This window comes from Cucurbita pepo, chromosome LG18 (genome assembly GCF_002806865.2).
Source record: "Cucurbita pepo subsp. pepo cultivar mu-cu-16 chromosome LG18, ASM280686v2, whole genome shotgun sequence".
Taxonomy (NCBI): Eukaryota; Viridiplantae; Streptophyta; class Magnoliopsida; order Cucurbitales; family Cucurbitaceae; genus Cucurbita; species Cucurbita pepo.
This window is the reverse complement of record NC_036655.1, coordinates 7,917,420-7,934,711: the sequence shown is the minus strand read 5'-3', so window position 1 is coordinate 7,934,711 and position 17,292 is coordinate 7,917,420. Positions and strand designations below refer to the sequence as shown.

Below are 17,292 nucleotides of genomic sequence, written 5' to 3'. Positions count from 1 at the left end.
TCGATTAGCAAAAGCAGAGGCCCCTATCAGCTATCACTTCCCCCTCCCAATTCGCACCACTTATCGTATAGACTTCAGACTTGCCCCTATCAATTCTTTTATCAATTTTAAACTTTTAATGCGCATTATCATTATTATCGGTAAAATTAAATTTATATATATATATATTTAATTTCCTTTTTCGTTTTTTAAATTTATTTTAATTTTCCGAGCCCGATTAGGATAAACGGGCAAGGAGAGGAGAACGCACGTGGTACCCGCCTGTCACGGGCGCCTATAAATAAGAGCCATTTACCTCCTTCCACTCCAGGAACAGTTTCTCCTTTTTCTTTTTTTTTTCTTTTCCTCCTTTCCTCTTTCCCCTCTTTGATTCAGGTGCTCGAAATCGGCCTTTTTCCCCTCTTTTGAGAGCGCGTCTCGTATCGGTTTCCTGATCTGTTTCGGGGTGGAACCCTAGATTAGGTGAAAGGATCAACTTCTTCTCATTCGATTTTTGTGTCATTCATTCAGGCTTTGCTGATTGTGGAGTGAAGGAAGAGATTGGCGGTTAGAGTGTGTGGTAGTGGTGGTGGCGGAGAAACAGAGAAGGCAGTTGCCAGTGATCTTTGCTGTATGTCAGTGGATTGTGTTGAGACTTATTGTTGTGGAATTGGCAAGCTCAAGAATCCTTTGCAATGGCCCCAACTTCGAAAGAAGCGACGTTTTCAAGTGATGCTTGTTGCCATGCGACTGGTGCCGGTTCCACTTCCCTTCCTCGAGAGGCTGCGCCTGTTGCTTCCGCCAATGCCGTCCAAGATTGGAATCTTTCATCGAATGATCGCGCCGACGATCGCCGTACCAAGAATGTTGCCATGCCGTCGTTAGTTCGTCCTGTTGATGAGATTCCAGAACCTTCAACTAATGCTTCTTCCAAAGGCACTTTCCCTCTTCCCTCTCTCTTGATTTTCTTATTCCGTCTCTCGCTTATCTCTCTAATCGATGACCTGGAATCTCGATTTAAGGCTGTGCTTGATATTGACGTTCTATGACTTTGATCTATTTTATCGTTTTTCCCTTGGGGCCCCGAATTCAGATTTTATACGCATGTCTTTGTCGTTTTAAACTCCGTAACTTGCATACTTTTACTGTGACTTTATTATATCTCTGTCGGTGTATGCATCGTTTGTTTTGTATGTTATTATTGGATCACTTGGGGGAGAGGGAGAGAATGTGTGTGAGATTTCGCATTATGTTTTTCTCTCACTTGGAGGCTTTGGTTACCACTTACTACCTCAACATACATTCTTTAAAACGTTTCGATCTTTGCCACTTATGGGACCCTTCTGATACTTTTCATTGATGGTTTTAAATTCACGACCTTTTATGAAAGTCAATTATGCAGGCGCCATGTGGAATTAAGAACGAATTGAGCGAGTGTGGATAAAGTTGGATTGGTGCAGCCTGACCTTTTGTTTATGCTTTTCTTTTTCCATTCCTCCAACCATTTTGTTTTCTAAAAGCTACTGTTTATTTTCTACACTTCCTCGTGCTCCTACTTTTTTCCCTATATTCTTATTGTCCATCCTATTATTTATATATTACAATACAAATTACTGGATTTATTCCTTAGCCCTTGATTGTTTCCAGCTTCTTATTTTCTCCATTTTAAAGGTATAGTAGATGGTTGATGTTAGTGTTTTTCATGAATTTAATCATGATTTCTTTTATTGATCAAATATCTTTTGTTCGTTTTCCTTTAAAAGAAAAAAAAATTATGGCAGAAATGTTTATTGTAGATTATTTCTCATGCATTGCTGTATAATTGGCTGTACAGGTGTTCCCCCAATGTTGAGGGCACAGTCAAGACATCCTCTGGATCCCCTATCAGCTGCTGAAATCTCTGTCGCAGTGGCTACCGTCAGGGCAGCTGGAGCCACGCCAGAGGTTGTTACTTCTACTGTGCAATCAATTTTTTTTTTTTTTTTTCATTTTTTATTCTTTATTGCTATTTAGTTTAGGAATCTGCGGTACAACGTACTTGCGATTGTGATGAGCTATTTTCATTGTTTCAGGTCAGAGATAGCATGCGTTTTATTGAAGTGGTGCTACTGGAACCAGAAAAACATGTTGTAGCATTGGCTGATGCATATTTTTTCCCTCCATTTCAACCGTCTCTGCTTCCCAAAACTAAAGGAGGGCCGGTTATTCCCACAAAGCTTCCTCCAAGAAGGGCAAGGATTGTTGGTTACAATAAGAAATCAAATGAGACAAGCATATGGATTGTTGAGCTGTCAGAGGTTCATGCAGTAACCCGTGGTGGGCATCACAGAGGAAAAGTTATAGCTTCTAAAGTTGTTCCTGAAGTTCAGCCTCCCATGGTATATTCTCGACAGCTGTTACAAACGATACTGAATGTCTAGAACATAAAATTAATTTGCTCATTCCATTCAATTTTAGGATGCTGCTGAGTATGCGGAATGTGAGGCTGTTGTCAAAGAGTATCCTCCATTTATAGAGGCTATGAAGAAAAGGGGTATTGAAGATATGGATTTGGTTATGGTTGATCCTTGGTGAGTTATGTCAATAATCCAGTTCATTGTTTGTACTCTCTACAGATTATTAAGTTCCTCACCCTTTTTTGTCTAATATGATTAATCTCTCTTTGCGGCACAGGTGTGTTGGTTATTACAGTGAAGTAGATGCTCCTGGTCGAAGACTTGCTAAACCCCTTATATTTTGTCGAACTGAAAGTGACTGTCCAATGGAAAATGGATATGCTCGCCCAGTTGAGGGCATTCATGTCCTTGTTGATATGCAAAACATGGTGGTTATAGAATTTGAAGACCGGAAACTTGTTCCACTACCTCCTGCTGATCCGTTGAGGAACTACACTTCAGGTGAAACAAGAGGTGGTGTTGATCGTAGTGATGTGAAGCCCTTACAAATAGTTCAGCCAGAAGGTCCAAGCTTTCGTGTCAATGGCTACTATGTAGAATGGCAAAAGGTGGATGTTANAAAAAAAAAAAAAAAAAAAAAAAAAAAAGTTTTAAGAAAATTTTACTTGGTTTATAATTTGACTATTTGTTTTCTTTTTTTTGTTGTTGTTTCTTTTCTCTTGATAGTGGAATTTTCGAATTGGGTTCACTCCCAGAGAGGGTTTGGTTATACACTCTGTAGCTTATGTTGATGGAAGCAGAGGGCGAAGGCCTGTAGCACATCGACTAAGTTTTGTGGAAATGGTCGTCCCCTATGGAGATCCAAATGATCCACATTACAGGAAGAATGCTTTTGATGCCGGAGAGGATGGTCTGGGAAAAAATGCGCATTCCCTGAAGAAGGTTTGAATACTTTTTTGCTGTACAGCCATATCATGTTCTCCCTGATCCAATCCTAATTAAATGTTAATTAATCCTTGTTACAGGGATGTGATTGTTTGGGTTACATCAAATATTTCGATGCTCACTTCACAAATTTCACTGGTGGTGTTGAAACAATTGAAAACTGTGTGTGCATGCATGAAGAGGACCATGGAATTCTGTGGAAGCATCAAGATTGGAGGACAGGATTGGCGGAAGTTAGAAGATCTAGGCGGCTGACTGTGTCCTTTATTTGTACTGTGGCTAATTATGAGTACGGATTCTTTTGGCACTTCTATCAGGCAAGTCAAAGCATTCCTTTCTTTTGGCTCTACAGTATGCTGCTCAAGACCATGAAATATAGAATCGGGAAACGCCCCACTCGTAATTTTGTTTTCCTGAAATTGAGAAAACCAAAGTCTTTTAGTTTTGGGAGTGGTAGATGGTTCTAATCTTCACCGTTACTTCAAAAGTTTAACCTCGGGGGCGTAAAACTTGCCAAATTGCTTTAAAATGTATAAAAGTTTTCAGGAGAACTATATGTATATGGATATGAATTCTGTTTGTGATTTCAGAACTATATGCAACTTTCCAAAACCTTTTTTTTTTTTTTCATTAGCGGAGGTTTGCTGATATGTAAATGATATTGCAGGATGGGAAAATCGAAGCTGAAGTCAAATTAACTGGAATTCTCAGCCTAGGAGCTTTGCAACCTGGTGAATATCGGAAGTATGGCACAATGATTGCACCAGGTTTATATGCACCAGTGCATCAGCATTTCTTTGTTGCTCGTATGGACATGGCCGTTGATTGCAAGCCTGGTGAAGCTTTCAATCAGGTACGTCTTCCACCTTTTGGTCACTTTTTTTTTGTAATTGAGGAATAATAAGTCCGATTGGCAATTGACATGAGCTATCTGTTTACTGACTCTGATTGTATGTAACTCAGTATCTTTTCCTCTCATGGCTTTGCAAATTACCAAAGAATTACCCAGTAACTCAGTAGTTGTAGAAGTATGCATTTAACAACACGTTTATACATAGTTGATTTCACTCTATTGCTCATCATTCGTCTTGAATTAAAGCTTGCCCTTTCAACATACTCGCAGGTAGTTGAGGTGGATTTGAAAGTTGAAGGACCTGGGGAGAACAATGTCCACAACAATGCCTTTTACGCGGAAGAGACATTGCTAAAGTCCGAAATGCAAGCGATGCGTGATTGTAGTCCTCTAACTGCTCGCCACTGGATAGTAAGGAACCTTCTTCCTCTGGGTCAATACTTCTAGGCTGTTTGAACTCAATTTCATGACTATTGATACTTTTGTTTATTGTTCTTTTAACTGACAATTTATTACATCTCTGTTTCTGCTACATCTTGATATATATTCAAAAGAACAAAAAGATGATTTTCAATATTTTCAATATTTCCATTTATTTTTGTAAATGAGTAAATGGTAACGATTAAAATTTGGCCCTTCCATTCCAGGTGCGAAATACTAGAACTGTGAATCGAACTGGGCAGTTAACAGGGTACAAGCTATTGCCTGGTTCAAATTGTTTGCCGTTGGCTGGTTCAGAGGCCAAGTTTCTTAGACGAGCTTCTTTTTTGAAGCATAATCTTTGGGTGACTCAGTATTCACGTGATGAGATGTTTCCTGGAGGGGAGTTTCCCAATCAGAATCCACGTGTTGGTGAAGGATTATCTACATGGGTCAAACAGGATAGACCTCTAGAAGAAACTGATATAGTCCTCTGGTTTGTTGCCTCTCCTCTGTTTGTACATTTGATATATTCTCTCCTTGTCAGGCAGGATCGAACTTTAAAGCATTCTGTTGTTTTTTTCTCGAACAAAGCATAGATTGTAAGATGCCTACATTTACTCTGCTGTTTATAGTAATCAGATGCGTTCTCTTTTGGGGTAGGTATGTTTTCGGGATCACGCACGTTCCTCGGTTGGAAGACTGGCCTGTTATGCCTGTGGATCGCATTGGCTTTACACTCCTGGTACTCACTCCTATAATCTTTTGGTTTGTTTATGAGACCTTACAACATTAATTTATGATAGTTTTTTCTTTCTCTAAGTTGTTTCTGATATACAATTTCCTTAATATTGTGTGTGGATGATGCAGCCTCACGGGTTCTTCAACTGTTCTCCTGCCGTTGACGTCCCACCCAGCGCTTGTGAATTGGACTCAAAAGATGCGGACGCTAAAGAAAATGGTGTGGCAAAACAAATCCAGACTCCGATTATGTCAAAGCTTTGAACTGGTCTCACTGCTCCTTTCCTTGCTTTTATTACTTACAGACTTCAAATTTCTTCTCTACTCTGGTTTCTTAGTCAAGTGGGTTGCTTTCTCTTGTTAGTATACATAGAAGCAGCTCAACTTTTTACTTTTTGGTCTTTTGGTGGAACAATTTCTCTAGTTTTTCTAAACTCCTTAACGTTATCTATGTGCATATTATGATCGTATCTACACGGTTCTGTTTTTTTTTTTAAAAAAAAATTTAAGCTACTTTTTGATCACCGCCACCTGCTGTTGTCGTGGATTCTTTACATCCTTTTATTTGCGTAGAAAGATGGAAATTTCAATTATTTATTTTGTTCTTTCCATGGCGGCCGGCAAACATACCTCTTCGTGTTGTCTCCGCTGCCATAAACCCATATAGGGAATATCCTTGAGAGATTGAGCTGAGAATTTTGTTGAGTAAATTAAGTGGTCTTCCATGCCTCCCTGTAAATTCCTTTTTACAGTGGGTAAAAGTAAAACCTTCCCATCACTGTGTTCCAGTCACTGTCAAACTAGAAATTCAGACATGTAATTGTCGGCACAGTTTATATTTATCACAAATTTTTTTGTGCGTCGTCGTTGAGAGTGAGTGAGGCTTTTAAAGGAACTGAGTGGTCGGACAGTTCATCATTTTCCATTAAAGGGCTCCTCTGAACCATACCCCATTACTGCCATGGACTGAAATTTAGCTTAGTTTACCGAGAAGAAAGAATTTTATATTTCTGTTGACCTTTAAAAAATATTTAAATAAGAACTATCAATCATTCATATGACGCAGAAAAAGTTGTTTTTTTTTTTTTTTTCTTTTTCTGCAATTTTAATATAGGGGGGTCGGTTTGATTTGATTGGTTATTATTGGAACCAACAATTAGCAGTTCCATCTTGTCCAACCCAAGATTGTACCTGCGGTTGCACTTTTTGAGCTGTTTTTTTTTTCCCCTCTTAATTCAACGAACCACACCCCATCATACCATCAAAACGCAATCCAACAAATCTTTCTTTAATCCTTCACCCTTTCAACATTTATTAGACTATTGATTGAACATATCTATTCAAACTTAGATCTTGCCTCGACGGATAATACTAAAAGTAAAGATTATGGGAACTTATGTTCAAAATTGACAATATCATTTCATTATAGTATTAAAAATGATGTCTTCATCTTAATTGTGTCGGTAGAACCATGTATTCATTAGTCGAAGGTATTTTGAGTAAAACCGAAAGCAAAACCCTGAAGTGTTATATTCAATCATTGTAGGCATAGGCATACCTTGAGGTCTATTGTAGTAGCACAAAATCCATGTGGTGTTAGCTTTAGATTAAATAAGCAGCAACTTGGGTTTGAAACTAATCTCACAGACACAAAATAAAACATAATGATAAGCAAATTAAAGTAGGGAAAAGTTTCAGGTCCTCACTGCCATGGAATTTCTGGTTCTCGTTCCAGGTTTTGAGCCAACTTTCACCCTTCATTCTCTCTCTCTCTCATTTTCTCTCTCTCTCTCTCTCTCTCTGTCTCCTCAATAATGGATGATACTGAGAATTACATGGCCATGGAGATTCCAGAACATGTAATTAAGAACTCGGGTATATAACCCATTATCTCTTATATTCAACTTCTGGATAACCCCATATCTTCTCTGCCAGCGATTCATATAATTCAAATATAAACAAAAACTAAGCCAACCCCACCAATTTAATTCTTCCAACCTTTACATTTGATCCCAGTTACGAAAACAATAATCATCAAATGGCTGTGTTTTGAAATCTGGTTGGAAAACAAAAATGATTCAAAACAAGCAAACACCTTCATTCCAAGCCTGTGTATGAAAAACCCTCTTTCAGTATCAACAATCTGAGCTTTAATTTCCTCAAAGTGTAAAGAAAAACGAAAGCAGAAGCCAAAGGAATTCCTCTCTTTTGGGATAAAAACAGCCATAAGGAGAAATAATTTACATTTCATATCTGATGGAAGACGCCAAAACTCCCTCCTCTTTCATTTTCTGACATTGACATTAACGGGTAGCTTCCAAAACTTGCTGAGTTCATTTGAGTTTCAATGTTCTTTGTTTCTTCCTCTGAACTTCCCTTCAATCCCATGTTTTTCATTTGATTTGTCTCAAACTGTAACAATTTTTCAAGCTTCTTCTCCGATTCCCATGAAAAACCTCCACTGTTTTGGTACCCTGAATAATTGCTCATCACCGAGCTGTTGCTTGAGCTTTCTTTCACCTCATTCATCAAGAAACAGCTGAACCCAGATCCTGAATTTTCTGAAAAGTCTGTTCTTGACATGTTCCCATGTTCAGAACTTGTGTAGCTTGGCATCCCCATACTTGAATTTGAATAGAAAGTGTTGTTGTACTGGTATTCAGCTGCCGCAAATTGTGAATTGTTATTATACTCACCACCCAAGTAGGAGCTGAGAGAGTCAAATTCAATCTTGTTGACAAAATGCTGTGATGAATCCTCTGTTTGCTTATAGTAATGATTTGAATCATTAAGAATCGAAGCTTCTGAAGAAATGGTGATATTGGAAACATTCACTTGAAGAAGATGAGGCACTTCCCCTCTTGGCTTCTGGTCTTTCATGGCTTCCATATTGTCCTCCAATGGCTTGTGGGTTATTGGGTCAATTCCTTGCTTCATCAGCTTCTTTTTCAAACATGAATTCCAAAAGTTCTTAATCTCATTATCTGTTCTTCCTGGTAATCGGGTTGCAATCTGAGCCCACCTGCAAAAATCCCACTTCTAAATGTTGAAAAAAACAGAGCAAAAACAGGGCAGAACTTGAAATTCACCTGTTCCCCAGAACTTCATGGAGACTGATTATGAGATCCTCCTCTTGCTGTGAGAACATCCCTCTCTTCAAATCAGGCCTCAAGTAGTTTATCCATCTTAGCCTGCAACTTTTCCCACACCTTTCCAAGCCTGCAACAATCAATCAAACAGTAAAGAAAACAAAAAACAAAGGTCTTTAAAGGGAACAGAGCAATTTCTCTCTTCCATCCTTGTCCTGTCCGCCCCGAGAAGACGGCGACGTACCAGCGAGCTTGGGGACGGAGCTCCAACAGCCGACGCCGAAACTGGTAATGTAATTGAAGAGCTTCTCATCTTCCTCAGGGGACCAAAGGCCTTTGCGAAGCTTAGGCTTCAAGCAACAAGAATTACGTCCCATTAGAAAGCTTAAAGAACAAAAACAGAGGAAGGAAGAATTGGGTGCAGAGGAAACAGGGGAGAGAAGCAGAGTGGCGAGGTGTGCTAATTTGTTTAAGAAAGGGATGGGAATTGAATTGGAATTATTTGTTTATATTGTTTCTGAAATAGGAGTTGGCGAAATCAGTGAATAGTAATCTCGTAATTAAGGATTAAAAATCATACTTAGAGTTTAAGTTTGATCACTCAATTCACAAACAAAAAGGCAATTAAGTGGGTTTTACGCTAATCCGCCCTTCCTTTTGTTCATTGCCATTTGCTTTCCTTTCTAAGATACCTTTAAACTCATTCATAACATCTTTCTTTATCAACTTACACCAACTCCTCTCAATCAACATAATTCCCCAACTTCACCGCGAGTAGATATTATCCGCTTTGCCCTGTTATGCCCTACAAAAAAATGTTTCGTTCTCCTCTCCATCTAACGTGGGATCTCACAATCCACCCCTTGGGACATACTATTTGGTATCTGCCTCTTGTACCATTTGTAGTAGTGCATACCCACCATTAGCAAATGTTGTCCATTTTGACCCGCTACGTATCACTGTCAGCCTCATGGTTTAAAATGCATCTTCTACTTTATAAGAAATGTTTAGTTATTCTCTTCAACCAATGAGTGATCTCACAACATATCTTCAATTAAGTGTCACGCGTTCAAATTCTCGTTCATTAAACCACAACGAATCTTTTCCTAAAAGACTAAGAAAATATTTTTGTTTTATTTCTTCCTCTTTCTTCTCTACTTCCTAAAATTCAGGAGCAGTCGACATGTCATCTGAGAGTCAAGGATGAAACAAGCCATGAAACCAAACACCAGTCCTCAATGCGTGCCAGCTAATATTAGCAGGGCACGACGTTTTCAAAACACGTTTTTTTGTTTTAATTCTTTTTTAATTTTTTACAAAATTAAATTTTAAACTAATGTTTACTACTAAATTATGGAATGGAGGCAGCCGACACTATTATATCAAGAAATCCTTGCCCCACCCTCCTATATTTTTCAATTTTGACTTCCAACATTATAATAATAATAATAATAATAATAATTATTATTATTATTATTATGCACTTTCTTTAATTACAACACCATCCCTCTTTTATAACATATAAAAATAGAGGTCTCATGTAATCCACGTGGAAAATCAAAATACGGAACAATAGTCTGTAAAGTTGGTGTACACCTGGCGGTACAAAAAAATTATGAACACACTATTCTCCACCTGCAACGAAGCTTCAGACTCAATGATTGGTTGGAGGTCCGGTAATGGCCTCTGAGGCTGCCACGTGTAATATAGAAAAATAATAATTCAAAAATAAATTTCTCGGTCTATTCATTGTCAATGGTCAAACAATAAAAGAAATTCTTCTATTTAAATAAACTCCTAAAACTAAAATGATATTTAAAATAAAATAAAATAAAATAAAAACCAATCAATTAATTATCACAAAACTTTCAATATTTTTAATTTAAAAAAAGAAAAAGAAAAATGGTATAATTTTGTGACATTTTTTTAAGAAAATAAATATAAAAGATTTTATATGATTTAATTCAATGAATCATTTAACATAATTTAAAAATATTTTATTTATCAATAATAAAAATATTATTAATTTAATTAACATTTGTTTTAATATTTTACCAAATTTAAATTTCTCAATTTCAATAATTAAAATAAAAAATTATTGATTTGCTAGTATCACATCATCCCATAATAATTTGGAAGCTTATCCAATAAGAAAAAGGGATTTTTAATTAATTATAAGTAATTAATTTATTAGTTTATATAAAGAGGGTTGTTAGTGAGATATCTTATCATATAGTTGGAGTAAGGTAACTTAAAAAATGGGTTATTAACAAAGTAGTTTAATAAAGGTTGAATTGATTTGAATTTAAATAAAGATTATATTGTCCCCTTTTACCCTCTAACTAATCCCCACATTTTCCCATCAAATTCAAAACTTTCAATTGCCTTCACAACCAAATACCTTGTCTTTCAAATCACCATAAACATTTTTTCCAAAAAAAACATAATTCAATCTTTACCTCATGGGCCTGCGGTTGAAGGCCCATTAGACAAAGAGTCATTTGTTGGGCCGATGAAGCCCAGTGTTTGGGCCGAAGTTTGGGCTTTGAAGGTGTTGACAAGGCCCATTTATGAACTGATTTATTAGTTCTTTAGACCAGCGTCCTCCCGCTCGTTGTCGAAGTTTTTGCTGAACTACTTCGGCTTTGACTGTTGCAGGTTCTTGTTTTACGGTTTTCGTGTTTTCTTTTTTCTTCAATTTGCGGCGACGAATTGAGGGTGGATATGGCCGATGATATTTACGGCGGCGCTTCACTTCCGTCAGGTTCCGATGGCCAGAAACGCCGTGTGACCTACTTCTACGAGCCCACAATCGGCGATTATTACTACGGCCAAGGCCATCCGATGAAACCTCACCGTATCCGCATGGCTCATAACCTCATTGTTCACTATGGCCTTCACCGTCGGATGGAGATCAACCGGCCCTACCCTGCTGGTTCGGAGGATATCCGGAGGTTTCACTCCGATGACTATGTCGATTTTCTCGCCTCCGTCAGCCCCGAAACGCTGTCGGATCATGGCTTCTCTCGCCATCTCAAGCGCTTTAATGTTGGCGAGGACTGCCCTGTTTTTGATGGCTTATTCGGCTTCTGCCAGGCCTCTGCTGGCGGCTCCATTGGTGCTGCCGTCAAGCTCAATCGCGGCGATGCTGATATTGCTATCAATTGGGCCGGTGGGCTTCATCATGCTAAGAAGTCTGAGGCCTCTGGTTTTTGTTATGTCAATGATATTGTGTTGGGCATTCTTGAGCTGCTGAAGTACCACAGGGTAATCATCTCAAGAAGAGTATTTGTGTTATCTGCTATAGTTTTGACCAACTGCGCTGCATACTTTGTTCATTTAGTATATATTTTTTCTTTTCTGGTCCTTGAAGTTTGAGTAGGATTGGTTAATTTCTGCTTGAAGTAGACGTTTTCTTCCTTGTTCTACATGAAAAATGAAAATTTTGCGTTTGCTGGATTACACATTCATCATATCCTATTCTTTGACAAATTTTGAACTGTTATTTTGTGTTTTACTTCTAATTCTTTTGGGTTTTCGGGCTTGTGGGGTTACAAAGAGCACAAGGTTGGGGAACATTTCTCATCAGTTTCTAGACCAATGCATTCGATCGTTCTGTTAAAGTCTTAGCTATGCTCCACTTTCTAAGCTGCTCAATATCATTGTGCAGCGTGTATTATATATTGACATTGATGTCCATCATGGTGATGGTGTGGAGGAGGCATTTTACACTACCGACAGGGTAATGTCGGTCTCCTTCCATAAATTTGGGGATTTCTTTCCAGGGACTGGACACATTAAGGATGTTGGGGCAGGGTCTGGTAAAAACTATGCTCTTAATGTCCCTTTAAATGATGGAATGGATGATGACAGTTTTCGTGGTCTGTTTAGGCCACTCATTCAAAAAGTCATGGAGGTGTATCAGCCAGAGGCAGTAGTACTCCAATGTGGTGCTGATTCATTAGCTGGTGATAGGTTGGGGTGCTTCAACTTATCTGTGAAGGGCCATGCTGATTGTCTTCGTTTCTTGAGATCATTTAACGTTCCTTTAATGGTATTAGGTGGTGGAGGATATACAATCCGCAATGTTGCTCGCTGCTGGTGTTACGAGGTCTCTTTCTCTTCGTTCTTGTCCGTATATTTAATTCTACCTCGTAGAATTAGGAACCATCCTTACAAGTTTCGTTTGTGGAGATTTCTCTCAACAGACAGCGGTTGCTGTTGGAGTTGAACCAGACAACAAATTGCCTTACAACGAGTATTTCGAGTATTTTGGACCTGATTACATGCTTCACATCGAACCATCCAACATGGAGAATCTAAATTCACCTAAAGATATGGAAAAAATAAGGTGACTTGTGATTGAGTGTTGTTCATTTCATGGTATACTTGGTCTGCTTCTTTCAATTGAACATTGTAAAATTAATTTCTTTTGTTGTTGATAATCTTATCAGAAATGTTCTAAATGCTTCTGTAGTCTGAAATTTAACTTTCTTAGTTGTAGTCATTAGTTAACATTGGAATTGCTCCATTCTGTTAGGTGTGAACACTGCATAACCCATATCTACGAGACTAGAACATTTCTTGTTCGTTCGTTAAATGCTAAATACGTGTCGGGGTTTAAGAACTTCTATGCTTTTATGCTGTCTGAATGAAAAATTTTATATAAACAAGTTGCCTCCTTCATTTCTCCTTCTAGGAACACCCTGCTGGAGCAACTCTCTAGACTCCCACATGCACCCAGTGTACCTTTCCAGATGACTCCCTCGTCCGAAGTCCCCGAAGAGGTTACAGAAAACCCATTACTATTGTTATAGTACCCTGCACATTACTTCATAATTTCTGTTTTTATGTAGTGTTTTCTTCTCTTGAGATCATGTTGGTTCTTTGGTGGTAAGGTGGAAGAGAACATCGACCGTAGACCGAAACGCCGCATTTGGAACGGTGAGGATTATGATTCTGCACCTGAAGAAAACAGAAAGCGACCAAACATCAGTGAAGCGCATGGTGTAAATCATCTGACGAGGTTAAGCCATAAGCTATATTTTCTTTCTTATACTTTTTTGTTGACAAGGATATATCTTGTGCTAATCATTGAGGCATTCCAATTTCTGCAAAGAGCTTAGGTTTAACAACTGAACATCCGATATATATGATGCAGGGACGTCGTAGATGGTATGGAGGAAGATAAAAACATGGACCATCGACCTTGCTGACACACAAAAACTCGTGTGTTGAGTTCTCGACGACCTTGAAGTCTTTAACCAATTTCGATAAAGACACCTCGGATCAAGCCTGATTTTCACTTTTGATTCGACATTGGAGCATACGAATTTATCTTCTGTTTTCAACATGAAAGTTACAATTTGTACACAAGACATACACTGTAAACAGGAATCAATGGCGTTTACATCGGAGACTTTTGTACCAATATTTTTGAGTTGATTTGAACATTATGATCTTCTCTGCTATGTGTGTGTGAAATTCATAGTTCAGAATTGAAATTACTCATCACGTTGCTTCTTCTATATTCTTACATTGGTGGTATGTAGTCATAGTTCAACGGGATAAAGTATATATTCTCGACCGAAAGGCTAGAGTTTAAATCTCTCTCACCCTACTTGTTATTGAACAGCAACTCTTGCTTATAAACAAATATGAAAATTTGATGCCATTAAGTAGTAAGAATCCCGTTGATTTTTCCCATTTCTTTCCATGTTTTTCAAGGAAACCCTGATCGAGAAAAGTAGGAGCTCAGGATACTGTCTATCCTCAATTTGCATCTCGCTCGCCAAAAATCCTTTTTCACAGAGGAGCAGTTTTGAATCGCGAAACCCACTTATGTCCTTTTATCTCCATATCCTTACGTCGGAGCTTTCCAAGACTCATCTAACTCTTTTACGAACAAAGGAACTGCATGCTTTTATTACCAAAACCCATCTTGCTTGCGACCCATTTTACGCAACTAGAATCGTCAGGCTTTACTCTATCAATAGCCGACTCAACTATGCCCGCCATGTGTTCGACAAAACTCCCAACCGAACTGTCTACCTCTGGAACTCAATCATTCGAGCTTACGCGAAAGCCAATAAATTCGGTAATGCATTATCTCTGTTCTTTACAATGTTTGGAACCCAGACTCTGCCCGATAACTTCACTTATTCATGCATCATAAGGGCATGCGCTGAAAATTTCCATAGAGAACAGCTAAAACTTGTTCATGGACGTGTTTTAGTATCTGGGTTTGGATTAGATCCTATCTGTTGCAGCGCGCTAGTCACTGCATACTCAAATCTAGACCTTATTGAAGATGCAAGCAAGGTGTTTGATGTAATGCCTCATCCAGACTTGGTTATGTGGAATTCGATCATTTCTGGTTTTGGGTATCGCGGGTTTTGGAATCAGGGGCTCTTGCTATTCTCTAGGATGAGGAATTTGGGAGAACATCCGGATGGATACACGGTAGTTGGTGTAGCATCAGGTATAGCAGAACCAAGCTTACTGAGTACTGGCAAAGGTATTCATGGATTTTGCCTCAAGTGTAGTCTTGACTCCAATGAGCACGTAGCTAGTGCACTTGTGAGCATGTATTCGAGGTGTAATTGCATGGATTCAGCATATTTAGTTTTTATTAGTTTGATACAGCCTGATTTAGTTACATGGTCTGCTTTAATAACTGGGTATTCTCAATCTGGTGATTTCTGGAAGGCACTGTTTTTCTTTCAGAAACTGAACATGCAGGGCAAGAAACCGGATGCCATTTTGATTGCCAGCATTTTGGCTGCTGCTGCTCAATCAGCCAACATAAGGCCTGGCATTGAGATACATGGCTATGCTCTTCGACAAGGGATAGATTCAGACGAAATGGTATCCTCTTCTCTCATAGACATGTACTCCAAGTGTGGTTATTTGAGTTTGGGAATTCGTGTTTTTCATATTATGCAACGAAAAGGTATTGTGGCATACAATTCTATAATATGGGGAATGGGTCTGCATGGGGTTGCATCTAAGGCATTGGAAACGTTCGAGGAGATGTTGGGTATTGGTCTAATGCCTAATGAGTCTACTTTCTCTGCTCTCCTCTGTGCTTGCTGTCATGCTGGGCTTAACTCTGTTGGTAAGGCGATTTTCAAAAGGATGAGAAATGAGTTTGGCATCAAATACAGAACAGAACATTATGTTTACATTGTAAAGCTTCTTGGAATGAGTGGGAAGTTAGAAGAGGCTTACGATCTTGTCCTGTCCTTGCCAGAACCTGTAGACTCTGGTGTTTGGGGGGCTCTGCTGTCCTGCTGTGATGCTTGTGGGAACCTTGAACTGGCTGAAATTGTTGCACAGAAGCTCTTAGAAAATAATCCCGACAAAATGGCTTATAGAGTAATGCTCTCTAATATCTATGCTGGAGAAGGGAGATGGGATGATGTGAAGAAGCTGAGGGATACAATGACTGAAAAGGAACGAGGAAAATTGCCCGGGCTTAGCTGGATTTGAGAGTTTTATGTTTGTGATTAACCGTGCAAGGGTTGGTGTAATAGGTGGGTTGTGAGATCTCATATCGGTTAGAGAGAGGAACAAAGCATTCTTTATAAGGGTGTGAAAATCTCTCTCTAGCATACGCGTTTTAAAACCATAAGGCTGGCGGTGATACGTAACAGGCCAAAGCGGATAATATCTGCTAGCGGTGGGCTTGGGCTGTTACAAATGGTGATACGTAATAGGTGGGTTGGAGAGGGGAACAAAACATTCCTTATAAGGGTGTGGAAACCTCTCCCTAGCAGACGAGTTTTAAAATCATAAGGCTGATAGCGATACATAGCGGACCAAAGCGGACAATATCAGCTAGCAGTAGGTTTGAGCGGTTACAGTTGACAAGGTAAGTCGCTTGGTCATCATGAATCATTACATTCAACTTGAATATTGATAGCATTGTTTTGACTTTTGAAATGTATCTGACAACAGCTTTACCCACACTACAACCACAAGGATCTATGTTCAGTTTCTGTAGCTTACACTAAATAGCGAGTCTTATTGATTGAGTGTTAGAAATTTGGTGTGTTCTTTTTATATATATTTAAAGATAAACAAAACACTATTCTCTTGTTGGTTGACAGATTACAGAGAAGACCTAAAGAAATTGGCTGGCTTTCCAAGCTGCTGATTCTGTTGCAATTGGCTTCACGACATAGCACCCATTGTTTGAACTGCAAGAACTTAATCTTCCTGTTATAGTGGCATCGGAACAAGGATAGTCCATGGATAATCTTCTCTCTTTTTCATGCCTCTTGGCTCTTTTTCTTAGACTCTGTCTCTTCATTATGGAGGTCAACGTAGCTTTGCCACTTCTAGCATTCACTGGCATCGGCATTGCCTCAAGACCCATCAACTTAGCTACCACTCCTGGTTTGCGCCACAGGACATTCTCTCCAGCTATCGTTGATGGCAACCGTAAGGCTGTCTCCAATGTCAAATTGAACTCATTTTCATGAACTCTCCCTTTGAGAGCATATTCACAGCAAACTGACTTCCGCCCAAACCTTTCTGCAGCATCCAAGTTCCTAAATGAAGATCTATACATTGCATCCTTTCCATCCAGGGAAAACCTAGGATACTGATTCAAAGCATTCCGTGCCGATCGCAAGATATCCGAGTTGTTTACACACGACATCCTGCAACCTCGAATCTTGTTGTAGTTGTAACGTTTTGCCCTTCTTGCTGTCTCCTCCTCTAGTTCCAACTGTAAGATCATCTCCTCCAAGGTCGGCGGGATTTGTCCGCAATGCAGATCGGGCGAGACGGGGAATTGATCCTGGTTGGTTTTGTGTGGGTTGAGAGTGGTGGTAGAAGCGTTGCCATTGCAGAAAGTTCTGAT

The 17,292-nt window shown here is 39.0% G+C and overlaps 4 protein-coding genes across 4 annotated transcripts; 3 read left to right on the top strand and 1 right to left on the bottom strand.

Annotated features, from left to right (window-relative positions):
- Positions 1-320: 320 nt before the first annotated feature.
- LOC111780456 (copper methylamine oxidase-like) lies at positions 321-5,808 on the top strand. The gene is made up of 12 exons (XM_023660876.1): positions 321-915; positions 1,814-1,923; positions 2,052-2,357; positions 2,437-2,549; positions 2,653-2,983; positions 3,102-3,317; positions 3,401-3,637; positions 3,988-4,173; positions 4,444-4,584; positions 4,821-5,089; positions 5,257-5,338; positions 5,464-5,808. The coding sequence occupies exons 1-12, from the start codon at positions 675-677 to the stop codon at positions 5,596-5,598; spliced, it is 2,367 nt and encodes a 788-aa protein (XP_023516644.1). The 5' UTR covers positions 321-674; the 3' UTR covers positions 5,599-5,808.
- Positions 5,809-7,197: 1,389 nt separating this feature from the next.
- Positions 7,198-8,902, bottom strand: LOC111779826 (transcription factor MYB86-like). The gene is made up of 3 exons (XM_023659986.1): positions 8,668-8,902; positions 8,424-8,553; positions 7,198-8,356 (listed from the first exon to the last, which is right to left on the bottom strand). Exons 1-3 carry the CDS (start codon positions 8,798-8,800, stop codon positions 7,582-7,584), a joined length of 1,038 nt encoding a protein of 345 aa, XP_023515754.1. The 5' UTR covers positions 8,801-8,902; the 3' UTR covers positions 7,198-7,581.
- A 2,145-nt stretch (positions 8,903-11,047) lies between these two features.
- LOC111779825 (histone deacetylase 6-like) lies at positions 11,048-13,907 on the top strand. The gene is made up of 6 exons (XM_023659985.1): positions 11,048-11,690; positions 12,094-12,534; positions 12,632-12,774; positions 13,123-13,210; positions 13,322-13,449; positions 13,585-13,907. Exons 1-6 carry the CDS (start codon positions 11,148-11,150, stop codon positions 13,637-13,639), a joined length of 1,398 nt encoding a protein of 465 aa, XP_023515753.1. The 5' UTR covers positions 11,048-11,147; the 3' UTR covers positions 13,640-13,907.
- Positions 13,908-14,111: 204 nt separating this feature from the next.
- LOC111779824 (putative pentatricopeptide repeat-containing protein At1g64310) lies at positions 14,112-16,029 on the top strand. The gene has a single exon (XM_023659984.1). The coding sequence runs from the start codon at positions 14,139-14,141 to the stop codon at positions 15,912-15,914; it is 1,776 nt and encodes a 591-aa protein (XP_023515752.1). The 5' UTR covers positions 14,112-14,138; the 3' UTR covers positions 15,915-16,029.
- The last annotated feature ends 1,263 nt before the right edge of the window (positions 16,030-17,292 follow it).